Raw genomic sequence first — 15,936 nt, 5'->3', positions numbered from 1 at the left:
CCTTATTCTTATAGCGGCAACAATCCTAGTTACGCCACTGCACATTAATCATCTCAGTCTGCTGGTGCGTCCTAGTCATATGACATTGCGACTCAGATGGATTTGCGAAAAAAAGACACTCCGCACTAGCAGAGCTGCACACACGGGTCACGCTGAGGCTAGGGTGTAAATTTACTAAAGTGAGAGTTTTTAGAAGTGAGTTTTAGAAGAGATGTTGCCCATTGCAACCAATCAGATTCTACTTAACATTTAAATAGTACCTTCTAGAAGATACTAGCTAGAATCTGATTGGTTGCTAAGGGCAACATCTCTTCTAAAACTCACTTGTAAAAACTCTCACTTTAGTAAATTTACCCATAGATGTATGAGGACACATCTGTATTCCATGTGCAGTTTTGGTGTTTTGATGGGCAATTTATACATTGTCCAAATCTAAATGAGCCATTCAGTATTTAAGTTTGCTTTTTTATATACTGTAAGTGACATGCACGGAGGGGGAAGCAGCAGAGCGGCACGGGAAACACTTGTTGGTAATCATTGAAAAGCCAGGCTGGAATTATCTAACCTCAAATCTGACATTCACAAAATGTTCTTTGTATAAGTGTTTATCCAGCTCCTCAGCTCATTCTCTCTATCAGGAAAAACACATTCAGATTCGGACGCGGCTGTGGCTGCTTCTTTTGGCGCAGTTGCGTCTGTGTCTTTATGCTAATTCCGCTACATAGCCCTTTCCTGGTGTACATTCATGCGTCCAAAAGTACTGAGACGCCCACTCGCAGCGTCTTTAGACGCTGCATTACCGTCTGGTGCCTCTTTAGACCATCGGAACTTGCACCAGATGTTAACGCGCTGGTGACACTCCCATAAGGCGCAACATCTCAGGTGTGTTGTGTGCGTCTCGCTGAAAATGGCTACATACAGAGATGCTGAACCCCTGACGTAGGAGGCCATTGTAAGTTATGTCTCTTGCTACTGTACTTTCTAAATGTAATATCGCCCCAGGTGACATTGTCGCTCACCGGTATCTTTGGTTATTACACGCTACAATAAATGAGGAAATAATCATAGTGTGATGCAATAATAATAATTCAAAGGACCCCATGTAAGAATGAGACTCTACCCTTTTAGGACTCGCTAAATGGGTCATGTCCCCCGTTTAATAAACACTGGTAAGTAATGTTAAATACCAACTGCATATTCGTCAGCATCACTGCGATACTAAATAAAATACGCCGCTGGTAATAAGCATCATTATTAAATGGGGCCCAAACTGTTGTAGTTTTTCAAAGGAGCAGTAATCAGCATTCATGCAGTACAGTGTGGGATTCACATCTTTTGCACGTGTGTTCATTCTCTTCCCGATCACGCACCCAGTTAGGTCACACATATATGTTACACCTAGGCCACACTCCCGATATTTTATATTGTGAAAGTATGATCACATAAGACTGATGATAAAGGGAATTATATGGAAGAGAAGGGAAACAACGACACCTCTGCTCATTGGCACCATCACAGAAATTAGGTACATTTCTGTCTACGCTGGATTTATACGGAATGGGATTGAAATATCGGCGGCTATTCAGCAGCCGGTTTAAATCCCGACAACGGATGCCCGACTGGAGAAGATAAGTACCCTAACCCTCCCCTGTCCCTCCCTTTACCCTAACCCTTCCTTAGTAGTGCCTAACCCTAACCTCCCCCCCCTAGTGCTTAACGCTAACCTCCCCTCCAGGGGTGCCTATCTCTAACCTCCCCCCCTAGTGCTTAACCCTGACCTCCCCCCCAGGGGTGCCTAACTCTAACACCCTCTTACCGCTCCCTAAACCTAACCATCCCAGGGGGGCCACCGAACCCTATTCTCTCCCTGGGGGTGCCTTACCTTAAACCTCCCCCCTAGGGGTGCCTAACTCTACTCTTCCCCCCAAACCTAACCCCGCTAGACTCCCTAATCCTAACCCTTCCCCCCTCGCAGCTAACGCTAAGGGCGCCCGGACTTATCTTCATTCGGGCTGGCTTCCTCTGCATTCCGGCGTCGGGATTAACATAGGCATCAGTATTTCGACGCCTATGTTAAATCCTTTGCCGGGATTCCGATGTCGGGATTGAGATCGGCGACCATGCTGCTGCCGGTCTCCATCCCACTTATACAAAGGTGAGCAACACAACATACTGGTTACCTAACTGTCCCCTCATTGTATGCTTAAGTTACTACTATGAATCATTTCTGTGATGACCAGTAATTGTACCCTGTGTGCCGTGTGCCATGTGCCTTGTGGCACTGCCCTGTGTATTGTGAATTTGGCTGATTGATAGATATTACGTTTTTCCATGACAGGTTTCAGAGGCTGGAAAAATGGCGAAAACCATTCTACGAGGTGTTACAGCGCTACGAAAACGCTTCTATCCTCCTCCCCGCCTTCTACAATACCCGGAATACTGACGTCTCCATCCGGGTAAAGTATGTCCTCGATGACTTTGAGTCACAGCAGTCTGTGTACTATTTCCACCCCCAATACCTCATCAATGTCTCCCGGTTTTGGCTCATCCAGGGCGTGCGCGCCAAACGCATCAGCAGTGGTCTGATCCTCGTCACCGCCGCCCTGGAACTGTGCGACGAGGTCCACCTGTACGGCTTCTGGGGCTTCCCTATGAACCCATCAGGGATCTTCATTACTCATCATTATTACGATAACGTCAAGCCCCGACCAGGCTTCCATGCCATGCCCTCAGAGATATTCAACTTTATCCATATGCACAGTAAGGGCATCCTGCGTGTCCATACAGGCTCCTGCTGCTAAGAAGCCGTGGTCATGTGCACGATACGTACATTAAACATTTAAACTAAATATATGCAATAATGCTTAGAGCAGACTCTGTAGGATGAGGCCTCCAGGTGCGCTGGTGCATGCCAGCATCACTGCAAAAAAACGTTTTCCCAATGTGAAGAGGAATATAGTTGATCCAAACAACAACAAAAAAGCAAAATGCGTTGCCATCAGCCCTGGTTTCATAGCCACAACTTTTTCCCACGGTGAAGAGGAATATGGTGGATCCAAAGCGAAATGTGTGTCCATCAGCCCTGGTTTCATAGCCACAACTTTTTCCCACGGTGAAGAGGAATATGGTTGATCCAAAGCGAAATGCGTTTCCATCAGCCCTGGTTTCATAGCCACAACTTTTTCCCACGGTGAAGAGGAATATGGTTGATCCAAAGCGAAATGCGTTACCATCAGCCCTGGTTTGATAGCCACAACTCAACAAAGCACAAGAGAAGACAGCACACAGTGTACCTACCAGCATCCACCATTAACCAACCACAATTCTGAAGGAGAGAGAAGGGCAGCGGCCACCGGCATTGATCTCACAATCACCACAGTGCTCTTTATTAACCATTTCGTGCATTTTCCCTTTTATCCCTTTAAAAGCCAGCAAGGGGTAAAGCATTGCGTCACAGGTAATAGTGTAAGCTGTTTGCGTGCCCTTCTGAATGGCGCACACAGGAAATGTAACAGGACTGGCATTGCGAATGGATAATTGACCACGGAAGCCTCAAGCACAATAACCCCGTGGTCTGTCATCTGATCGATCATGATCAATTCTAGGGGGAGATTTATCAAAGCTTGGAGAAAGATAGAGTACCGACCAATCAGCTCTTAGCTGTCATGTTGCAGGCTGTGCTAGAAAATGGCAGTTATGTGCTGATTGGTTGCTGTGAGCAACCTCTCCACTGTTTCTCTCTCCAAGATTTGATAAATCTCCACCCCACCCGAGAGTATAGCCATTCTTTCTACAACTGTACAATCCACATTCGTGCTCCGTTCACTGTTTAATATCACCGGGGGCCCTTGTGTATTTCCCCTAACTGACTCATACTGATAGTGTAATATACACTGAATTAAGAAAGAAAAAAAAAATATTTATTATCTATTTTAATGGAGTTTATGCCATTTTCTATAAGGAATTAACTGGCACATAGATTGGCTATGTCTCTCAGTCTCACAAAAAAATACAGCTTGAGTCTCCCATATCCAAATATTCCGAAATACGGAATATTTTTACCATGACTGAGATAGTGAAACCTTTGATTTTTGATGGTTTAATGTACACAAACTTTGTTTAAGGCACAAAATTATTAAAAATAAAGTATAAAATGACCTATAGGCTGTTTGTATAAGGTATATATAACATATAAATGAATTTCATGTATGTACACAAACTTTGTTTGAGCCACAAAATTATAGAAAATATTGTATAAAAGGACCTGCTGGCTGTGTGTATAAGGTGTATATGAATCATAAATGCATTCTGTGTTTAGATTTTGGCTCTATTCCCAGTGGCGTCACAAGGTGGGTGCGGGGGGTGCGGCCCGCACCCGGGTGTCACCCGCCGAGGGGTGACACCAAGGTGCAGGCTCCCCTTCAGTGACGGGAGCCGGGTGCTGCACTATAGCATTAAGTGCAGCGCTCGGCTCCTGTCAGTGAGGGAGCCGGCACTGTCCATGCCCGCACCTCCTGCACCCCCCACGCCATTGATACATAATGTATCATACATTTTTTTTTACCGCGGCTACGGCAGGGTAAGCGCCGTGAGGCCACGCCCCTCCCGAAGGTCCAATATGTGAGGCCACGCCCCCGACACACCCCCTCCTGAAGACCACGCCCCCATTTCGGCGATTGTGACGTGCAAGGTGTCCCTCCCCGCACCGGGTGTCACCGCGGGGAGGGACGCCACTGTCTATTCCTAAGACATTTCAATATGGTAAGCAATTATTCCAAAATACGGAATATTCCGATATCCAAAATACCCCTGGTCCCAAGCATTTTGGATATGGGAGACTCAACCTGTATCTTTTTTTTGTCTTATAAATGTCTAAAAAAAGGGAATAATAAATGTACCATGTTCTATTTGCAGATATAACTCAGGAAATATAGGAAATATTCACAAAACTTATTCTGACAAGCTGATTTTTTTTGTCATCTATCTATCTAACTATCTATCTATCTATCTATCTATCTATCTATCTATCCCATATCTATCTATCTATCTGTCTCATATCTATCTATCTATCTATCTATCTATCTATCTATCTATCTATCTATCTATCTATCTATCTATCTATCTATCTATCTCTCATAGCTATCTATCTATCTATCTATCTATCTATCTATCTATCTATCTATCTATCTATCTATCTATCTATCTATCTATCTATCTATCTATCTATCTCATATCTGTCTATCTTATCTATCTATCTATCTATCTATCTATCTATCTATCTATCTATCTATCTATCTACTCTCTCTCATTCTATAGATATATATTCAAATGGAAGAATCACATCTGTGAGAATTTGAGTTCAAAATGAATAGCCACTTATTTGTGGGTGAAACTAATATCTATTTTTTCCCCAAGGGTATAATAAAAATAAATGGAATAGTGGTTAGTTAATCTAGTTACTGTACAACTTGATATGTATGTACTATTATTTTGCCTGTCATTGTTAGTGTATTGTACTCTACACTGCAGCACTTACCTCAAGAACATTCTCTTCTCTGGTTCTCTCTAGTGGAAACTGGAATACTGTATTAGAAATACCGAATGATAATTCAGGACACATTTATTAAATGTTTACCTTTATATTAAACTAATGTTAACACATGGTATAGCCCAACCTGCAACGAATATATATAGATTTATCTGGGAGGCCCTTTGTAGTGCCTTCTACCCTCTGTAGAGGTAATTTACAAAGCACCTCCACTTTACCCTTTAAGCTCCCTAATTTGTATAAGCTCACCTACATTTTTCTGGGGCGCCGAGTTTTGTGATGCAGCGGAACTGTGCACAGGCCGCAGGTGGGGGACGGGTGGAGTGAAGACGTTCTTAGTGGACTACGATGTAGGGCAGGGATGGAGAACCTCAGGCTCGGGGGCCGTATAAGGCCCCTGGAGTCATTTAGTCTGGCCCTCTGATCTTTTTTCTGCTAGCCTCATCTGGCCTAGAATGTCACCCTGCAGCCAGAATCTATGCAGCAGTGCTGTCTGGAGCATCCTCAGGCTGCTTGAGACGGTTACACCGCTGCCCTTACAGCTCTGCGGAGCATCCCCAGGATGCTCCAGGCATTGCTGTAATTACCGGCGATTATGGCCCCGCCCCGTGTGATGTCATATAGAGGGGGCATGGTCTGCACCAGGCCCGCAAATAATGTTATATATATCAAAATGGCCCTCGGCGGAAAAAAGGTTCCCCACCCCTGATGTAGGAGATCATTGTGCCTTGTGTTGGAGACCAGTGCAATAGTGCTGGAGTAGGGGTCTCCCTTTCTGCCGGGCAAACATTCCCTCTCTGCGGAGGTGGCAGAAATCGAATCTCCTTCTCCACTGTTAATCAGAGGAAGCAGGGTCAACGCGCAGTTCACTGTGTGTGTGTGTGTATGTATGTGTATATATGTGTATATATATATATAATGTGCAGAAATTGCTCTTTAATTGCGCTAAATCTAAAATTCAAGTATTATTGAAACAACAATAACAAACAGTACGTTGTGCAACAAATAAATATAAAAATGAAGATAGAAAGGGCGCTCCAAGATATTATTTAGGGACAAATTGAAAGTGGACTTTACCACAAACACCCAAGTGGGCAACTGTGAATAACAATTATTCTTATTTTTAAAATACCAATCAGTCTTTTTTAGAAAAAATAAAGTCCTTCTTATAATGGAACAGATTCAGATGGTCGTCCCATAGGAGTTTGATTTCCTTTTTTTCCCGAAATTCCTTTCATGAGATAACCACCAGGACTCCTCAATATATAGAAGGACGCCAGTAGATAATTTTTCCACGGTTTAAATAGTAGCTATTTAATTTTTGCATTAATTTCTATTTTTGATATGTTAAATGTGAACTATAGTTTTTAATTTGAGTAGTCACGTGACATGAGCGCTCGCAACCGGGTCGATGGTGGCCCACAGCGCATGCGCACGACGGAGCCGGCTCCATCGTGCGACTGTACGAGACCCGGCTAGCGACGGGCACTCCGTCGCTCCGGGTCTCGCACCAAAGGGGGCGAGCTGTCGGTGTTGAGTGACAGCTCGCCCCGTTTGGTGGGCGGGCCAGGGGGGAGGCAGTGGAGAGCTTCCAGCTCTGTTAGAGCCGTAAGCTCTCTGGGGCTTGCGATGGGCCCTACCACAAGGGTCTCGTCGCAAGCCCGATGGTCGCCACCATCATCCTGGCCGCTTGCAATAGCTGCGGGTGGTCACACACAGCTATGCGAGCGGCCGGGAGGCCGCTCCAAAAAAAAAGAAAACCCCGGCCCTGATTCAGAACGAGCGCTCTGTCAGAGTGAGAGACTCTGAATCAGGCCCAGTGTGTACCCAGCTTAAGAAGGGAGTTAGATAGGGAAGCTATGAAGGTTAAGTGGGCGGTTCTGGAATACGATAAGCTTGTCTGAAGAGGTGAGCTTCCAGGGAACGTTTGAAAGTCTTATTGTGCGTGGGAGGGCATTCCACAGTCTATTGTGCAGGGTTACACTGAACAGCGGATTCGCAATTAGCGACAGAGCCCCCATTGGCCTGGGCTTTAACGTCTATCATTCCCAGAGACCACAAGGTGAAAGAGTTAACTCATGTCTCTGGGATGCACAATTTACAAAACTACATGAAAGAAGCATTTAGATAAGACAGTACATTAGAAGCAGTCTCCCAGGACACGCAGTGCAATAAAACTGATTCATTGGAACCTTACAGGGTCTGCATTCAGCCTCTCCCTCATCTTGCAGTGGAAAAAGCAAAGTCCGGCTTCTTAGTATAACAGTATAGTATTACATTCTAATTATTGGAAAGAGTAAACAGACTTACTGTATGATGAAAGGTAAAGATGAATGGGTCTGTCATGATGTCTTGATTGTGAAAATGGCAAATTATAACCCTGGGGTCTTCCCTTCAATATTCTGGAGGCCAGTGTGGCTAAAGCATTTTAGACTGGAACCAGTGACATCACAGAGAATGCAGCCTATCCATTCACTAGGAACCAGTGACATCACTAAGAAAGCAGCCTATCCATTTTCTAGGAATCAGTGACATCACTGAGAATGTAGCCTATCCATTCACTAGGAGGCAGTGATATCCCTGAATATGCAGCCTATCCATTCATTAGAAACCAGTGTGGCTCAAGCATTTTAGACTGGAACCAGTGACATCACAGAGAATGCAGCCTATCCATTCACTAGGAACCAGTGACATCACTAAGAAAGCAGCCTATCCATAGTAACCAGTGACATCACTGGGAAAGCAGCCTATCCATTTTCTAGGAACCAGTGACATCACTGAGAATGTAGCCTATCCATTCATTAGGAGGCAGTGATATCCCTGAATGTGCAGCCTATCCATTCATTAGAAACCAGTGACATCACTGAGAATGTAGCCTTTCCATTCACTAATAGCCAGTGACATCACTGAGAATGCAGCCTATCCCTTCACTAGGAACCAGTGACATCACTGTGAGTGCAGCCTATCTATTCACTAGAAACCAGTGACATCACTGAGAATGCATCCTACCCATTCACTAGGAACCAGTGACATCACTGTGAGTGCAGCCTGTCTATTCACTAGAAACCAGTGACATCACTGAGAATGCTTCCTATCAAGTCCCAGTAGTCTCTCTGCGGCAATAAGTGATTCCACTGATTCCTAGTTAGTTGAGAAGATGCTTGGATCTTTGTACTGTACTTAGTGCTCTAAATTTAGGGTATTTTTTTATATGTTTGTCTTTTGTATGTTTCAAATACATGAAAACATAGGAAAATGACAGCCGGATCCACTGTAATAAAATGTATAGTACGTTGTATGTATTTATGTGTTGTCCAAGAACAGTTAGGAAAGCCCCTGACAGGACGCTCCACTTGGGATGTGGCAGTCCTTGGCAATTGGGCTGGGCCTGAGAGGATGCTGGATCCTGCCATTGCGCCAAGGCTATAGTGGGCAGCAGATGGGTATGTTGGGTGTGGTGCTTGTCTTCTGAGAAATATGCTATCTGTAAATTGTCAGACTGAAAGAGCTGTGCAACCTTTGGGATATTGCAATAACGTAGCCTCTATTAAGAGCCGCTGTGTAATGGACTACGATCTCATGACGGTATCCTGTGATTACTGGTGGTGGCATGCGTAGATGGACGCCAGAGGGACAGCTAACTGCCCCTCTTCCCTGCCAAACTCTGTTTTGTGTTTCATGTATAGATCTGTACACTAATCATACAAATCTCCAATAGTTCCCGGAAGTGTCTGTATGTCCCATGCGTTGTGTAGGACGTTGTGACTTTAGCGCAATGCAGTGTTTATCTTTGTAATGAAATCTGTTTTACGTTCATTTGTATCCAAGGTGCATGACCCTCTATGAATGCAGAGAAGTGTGCTGGATTTGGGCCTCAGTGTCACCCCCTATCAGAGTGCAGGGACTGGGAAGGACAGCAGGGACAATCTGTGCTAGCATCAATGATTGTGATTGGCTGTCTCCTTCACTGGCAGACAGTGGGTTTCACCAATAATAGTGCAGTAGTGTATGTGCGAGATCTTGCACAGAAGCGGGATAGCAGCTTGATTGTGGCTTAAGATATGTTCTGTATCCCCCTCTGCCCAGAGACACACTGGTACAGTAGGACAAGCGGCTTCTAATGTCCTCTAATTATTTGCAGGTGGTTTATCAGCCTTCTTTTTTATGTCCTTGTTCAATGTATATAGGGCCTGATTCAGCAAGGATCGCTATTGAGATCGCAGCTATGAATACACACGCAGTCCCACTGCGAAAATATGCTAATGATTCCTATCACCCACTTCACCTTACACACATCCATAATACTTAGCAAGCCTGCGAAACCATTGGTAACATGGAGTACCATCGCAGCCTCACGCACACTCGCACAAGGTCAGACCTTACTCAGAAATTGCTAACCTCATCGCACGCAGAGAAAGCCCGAGCTGCGTACGGCATGGCAGTGGATAATTTATGCAGGCCCCTGTAACAGCGTTCAACCGCACTGGCACACCTGCTTTTCGCTGACCACCCCACCGTCACCACCCACAAACGGTCACTTCCTGTCAATCACTCTGCGATGGGTCTGCGTAGTCACTGTGAGACCAATCAGCCGTCTGGGTGCGTAATCGCAATAGTGATGCTTGCTGAATCGGGCCCATAGTCTGTGTGCGATTTTATTCTTGCTCTTCAGTAGATGGTTTTGTCTACCCTTTCCCCTTTTTTGCTGCTAAATAAAGATAGGTGACTTATAATGATCATATAACCAAATTAAATTCTATGACTAATTATGCTAATTATTAAATAGAATGTGCCATAATTGTGCTTTTGTAAAAACAATGTGCGTGGTGTGAATTACGCTAAAATATTTTTGTGCATGACCAGAAGCGTTTTGCACATAGGCAGATTTGCGTGAATCTGACACTTGTCACATGGGACAGGGCGGAGGGTGGGGGAGAGGCTGGCTACTATAGGCCAAGAAGTAGTAAGTACTTAATGGGGTTTGGTAAATGGGGCATGTTTGCTGTCCTCATAGCCAGCTTTGGGGACTGCCTCTGAGGGCGTACAGAGAGAGGAACCACAGCACATGTCGGCTTCGGCGGATTGATAAATTGCTCCAAATACTATTTTAGGGATGCTAATCTACACCCACAGTTCACAAATAATGATATACAGTCAGATGCATAAATATTGGGACATTCACATAATTTTCATATTTTGGCCTCTATTCACCACCACAATGGCTTTGAAATGAAACAAGCTAGATGTGCTTTAACTGCAGACTTTCAGATTTAATTTGAGGGTAATTACATCCAAATCAGGTGAACAGTGTAGGAATTACAATGGTTTCTATATGTGCCTCCCACTTTTTAAGGGGCCAAAAGTAATGGGACTATCAACTCAAAAGCTATTTCATGGACAGGTGTGGGCTACTCCCTTGTTATTTCATTATCAAGTAAGCAGGTAAAAGGTCTGGAGTTGATTCTAGGTGTGACATTTGTATTTGGAATCAGTTGCTGTCGACTCTCAATATGAGAGCCAAAGAGCTGTCACTATCAGTGAAGCAACCCATCATTAGGCTGAAAAATCAAAACAAACCCATCAGAAAGATAGCAAAAACATTACGTGTGGCCAAGTCAAGTGTTTGGAACATTCTTAAAAAGAAAGAACGCACCGTAGAGCTCAGCAACACCAAAAGACCTGGAAGACCATGGAAAACAACTGTGGTGGATGACAGAAGAATTATTTCCCTGGTGAAGAAAAACCCCTTCACAACAGTTGGCCAAATCAAGAACACTCTCCAGGAGGTAGGTGTATATGTGACAAAGTCAACAATCAAGAGAAGACTTCACAAGAGTGAATATAGAGGGTTCACCACAAGATGTAAACCATTGGTGAGCCACAAAAACAGAAAGACCAGATTAGAGTTTGCCAAACAACATCTAAAAAAGCCATTACAGTTCTGGAACAACATCCTATGGACAGATGAGACAAAGATCAACTTGTATCAGAGTGATGGGAAGAGAAGAGTATGGAGAAGGAAAGGAACTGCTCATGATCCAAAACATACCACCTCATCAGTGAAGCATGGTGGTGGTAGTGTCATGGCGTGGGCATGTATGGCTGCCAATGGAACTGGTTCCCTTGTATTTATTGATGACTTTACTGCTGACAAAAGCAGCAGAATGAATTCTGAAGGGTTTCGGGCAATATTATATGCTCATATTCAGTCAAATGCTTCAGAACTCATTGGACGGTGCTTCACAGTGCAGATGGACAATGACCTGAAGCATACTGCAAAAGCAACCAAAGAGTTTTTTAAGGCTAAAAGTGGAATGTTATGCAATGGCCAAGTCAATCCCCTGACCTGAATCCGATTGAGCATGCATTTCACTTGATGAAGACAAAACTGACGGGAAAATGCCCCAAGAACAAGCAGGAACTGAAGACATTTGCAGTAGAGGCCTGGCAGAGCATCACCAGGGATGAAACTCAGCGTCTGATGATGTCTATGCATTCCAGGCTTCAGGCTGTAATTGCCTGCAAAGGATTTGCAACAAAGTATTAAAAACTGAAAGTTAGATTTAGGATTGTTTAGTTTTGTCCCATTATTTTTGGCCCCTTAAAAAGTGGGAGGCACATATAGAAACCGTTGTAATTCCTACACCATTCACCTGATTTGGATGTAATTACCCTCAAATTAAATCTGAAAGTCTGCAGTTAAAGCACATCTTGTTTGTTTCATTTCAAAGCCATTGTGGTGGTGAATAGAGGCCAAAATATGAAAATTCTGTCAATGTCCCAATATTTATGCACCTGACTGTATACTGTAGCAGGCCCTATGTACTAAAGTAGGTGCAAAGCTGTACCATGAAGTAACCATGGCAACCAGTCCATAATTACCTGTTGCTGGTTTTGTCCAAGACATCTGGTTTATAATGGGCCACTGCACTGTGCGGGTTTGTATGAAACCCAAAAAAACTTCAGATTAAAATTGAATAATAATAATAATAATCTAAGACCATAAACATTGTAACAGTTCATGAACAATAACAGATTATTGTGTATGCAGAGTATAAAATCCATTTATATATGTACTGTATGGGTGTGTGAATGATATATAACGAGGCCATAATTTAAATTTCCCTGTATTAGGGAAAATAATTATGGTGCGTGTGTATATATATTGTCATTTTATGTCAAGCATTTATTTTTAATAGCTTTTTGTAACAAGTATGACAATCATAGAGATATTCCTTTCCTGCCTTGATAACAGAACAGCCATATGTATAATTTACACTTTATTTTCTCTGATCATTTCTGCTGTATATAAAGAAACTTTTTCAAATGCCTTTCAATAATTTACTTTGCACATACAACAATATACAACAATGCTGTTTTGTGCGTTTTCAAACAAGGGCAAGTGCCTATGGTCTATGTATTGGTATAGTAAAGAAACTCTAAAGCTATGTCTTGTAATTTTTGTTTTATATATATTTTATATATATATATATATATATATATATATATATATATATATATATAACTGAGCGAGCTGTGCTGGGAGAGATGAGGTGGGGCTGAGCGGCTGACTCTCCCAGTATAACCCGTGTTTTATGGCATCAGCTATAACTATGTCAAGCAAAGTCCCAAAATCAAAAATTGCTGTTTATCTATCATGATAAAGATTTAGTTTGTATTTTGATAACCGCCCCCCCTCCCCCTAAAAAAAAATAAAAATAATCATAATATCAAAATCATCCTGAAGAACAGATTTAAGAAGTAATCTGACACACGATGCAACTTAAATGAATGTGCGCAACTGGCGGTCCGCAAATATCATCGTCAGCTGAAACCATCGCTACCTAACCCCGAAATACATGAACCATGCAAATGTTGTCTCTCTAAAGTACAATGCAGGTCAACAGGCTGATTTGGACAGAAAAATAAAAATGTGTGGACAAAAAACAAACAAAAAAAAAAAAGATTGAACAATTATGGCGCATCCTGGTGGTCTTTTGTGGAACTGCAGCACCTTATCTTCTGTATAATGAAATGACCGTCCCAATATTTGTGTACCTTTCTCCATTTCACATGTCGACATTCTGGGAATGTTGACGCATTGCCTGTCGACATTTTAACATTGTTTTGTCGACATTATGGATTTTGAAGTTGTAAATGTCAAGCTGTTGACTACATCTCGTCTCCTGTAGGCTATGAATAGGCCCAATATTCATCAGAAAGCACTGCAGCCTATACATCTGCTAAGAACCAGTGACTGCGTTGAGGCACAAAGGCAGCTTACACCCCAGTGATGTTAGAGGTTCCAGTATAGGCGACTGGTGCAATTTTATATTTACTGCACAAAAGGAAGCTGCAGAATGATTTCCGAGGAAAATACAAACATGTTGTTTAGTCCTATTGCATACATGATGTTACTACCTGTTACATACATGTTGTTTAATCCTAGATATTACTTACATGTTGTTTAATCCTACATATTGCATATGTGTTGTTTGATCTTACATGATGTACTGACAGCACTGGTATGCTAGGGTTTATTATCCAGTCCAGCAGACATAATTGTGATATGAGCCTAAATTGATGCAAGCCATAAACCGTAGGCCGCCGTGAGGGTAACGCTCATCTGTCACTGTTGGGTCTATGTACTAAGACTTAGATAAAGTGGGCGGAGATAAAGTACCAACTAATCAACTTCCAACTGTCATTTTTCAAACAGCCTGTAAAGTGACATTTAGGAGCTGATTAGTTGGTACTTTATCCCCATTCTCTTTGCCTCTCTCCAAGGCTTAGCACATAGACCCCTGTGTTTGGAAGGAAATGATCTTTGTGAATCAGTCTGACCATGATGGGGTTAAAATAAAGTTGTTTTATGCGGACTAGACGCAATTATTTTGTGCTGCGTTTTATTGTCTGGTGTGTTTTGCCTGAACGTGATAATGTTACAAAGCGTGATACAAACCTTGTACATGTATTAATAATATGAATAATTAATGTTTTGCAGATATACATTTACACACACACAGGTACAATCTCTGTACTAGGCACGGTCGCGGCAGCCTGCTTACTAGTTTATGCTCATGCCCGAATCTGACTTTGTATACTATGAGGGAGATTTATCACATCTTGGTGAGAGATAAAGTGTAGATGTTGCCCATAGCAACCAAAGAGCTTCTGTCATTTTACAGGCTGGCGCTCTCGTGACACTCCCACGAGACAAAATAGTTCAGTGTGATCGCATTGGTCGCCGCCCACAAACGCCCATCTCACGCAAAGTGCGGTTCGACAATCGACGGATCAATGCCTACGCACTATCGATCTCCGTCCGTGTGTGGATACCTGATCTGGCGCTTGCGCAGAAGCCGATTTCATTCTTTGGCGCGTGACCAGTAGGCTGAAACCTGCCAAGTCCATGCGGACAAGAAGTGCCAGACGCTAGCGGCAACGGATACCGGCCTCCATCTCCCAACTGTCCTGTAATTGAAACAATGGTCCTGATTGGCGGGACAGTCCCCTCACACTTGGAAAGGCTGTAATGAGCGGAGTGTATAATTTATGTCTCCTGACAGTGCAATCAGGACGGTCCCACCAAACCATTACCGCTGGGAGATGTAGAAAAATCACATATTCACTGAAGAAAGCATTTGTAACTAGGGCAACATTAAATGCCAACAGGGACAATGAAAGGTGGTTGGTATTGAGGCCCTGATTCAGGGCCGGACGCTCTGACAGAACGCTCGCTCTGAATCAGGGCCGTCCTTAATTTTAGAGCGGCCTCCTGGACGCTCGTATAGCTGTGGGTGACCACCCACAGCTATAGCGAGCGGGCAGGAAGATGGTCGCGATGGTCAAGACCATCACGACCATCGGACTTGCGACGAGACCCTTGTGGTAGGGTCTCGTTGCCGCAAGTCCCAGTGGACTTCTTGCTTTTACAGAGCAAGAAGTCCATCCACTGACATCACTTGTGATGTCAGTGGGGCTGGCCCTAGACGGTAGGTGTTCCCATGGGAACGCCTCCGTCTGGGCAGCCACCCACCTCGGCCCGCCCACCAAAGGGGGCGTGCTGTCACTCAACATCGACAGCACGCCCCCTTTGTAGCGAGACCCGGAGCAACGGCTTGCCCATTGCTATCCAGGTCTCGCACATGCGCACGACGGAGCCGCCCCCGTTGTGCGCATGCGCACTGGGCCAACATCGACCCGCTTGCGAGCGTTCAGCGCGAGCGAGCGGGTCTGAATCAGTCCCTAAGTGAGACTTGTTGAGGCATATTTATAACAGAGAATTTTACGTATTTGGAACAATGCAATGATTATTCAATATATAATACTATGGGGTCTATGTGCTAAGCCTTGGAGACAGATAAAGTGGATGGAAATAAAGTACC

The 15,936-nt window shown here is 43.7% G+C and overlaps 1 protein-coding gene across 2 annotated transcripts in view; it reads left to right on the top strand.

Moving 5' to 3' along the window:
- Positions 1–4,980, top strand: part of ST8SIA5 (ST8 alpha-N-acetyl-neuraminide alpha-2,8-sialyltransferase 5) — a 189,133-nt gene extending 184,153 nt beyond the window's left edge. For both annotated transcript variants that reach the window (XM_088476565.1, XM_088476566.1), the window contains exon 7: positions 2,339–4,980. In XM_088476565.1, coding sequence (XP_088332691.1) covers positions 2,339–2,801 — 463 coding nt within the window. In that variant the 3' untranslated portion in view covers positions 2,802–4,980. The remainder of the gene's footprint in view (positions 1–2,338) is intronic.
- The last annotated feature ends 10,956 nt before the right edge of the window (positions 4,981–15,936 follow it).

Source organism: Taudactylus pleione, unplaced genomic scaffold (assembly GCF_031769625.1).
Source record: "Taudactylus pleione unplaced genomic scaffold, aTauple2 ptg000189l, whole genome shotgun sequence".
In the NCBI taxonomy this organism is placed as follows: Eukaryota; Metazoa; Chordata; class Amphibia; order Anura; family Myobatrachidae; genus Taudactylus; species Taudactylus pleione.
This window is presented reverse-complemented; position numbering and strand designations above follow the sequence as displayed.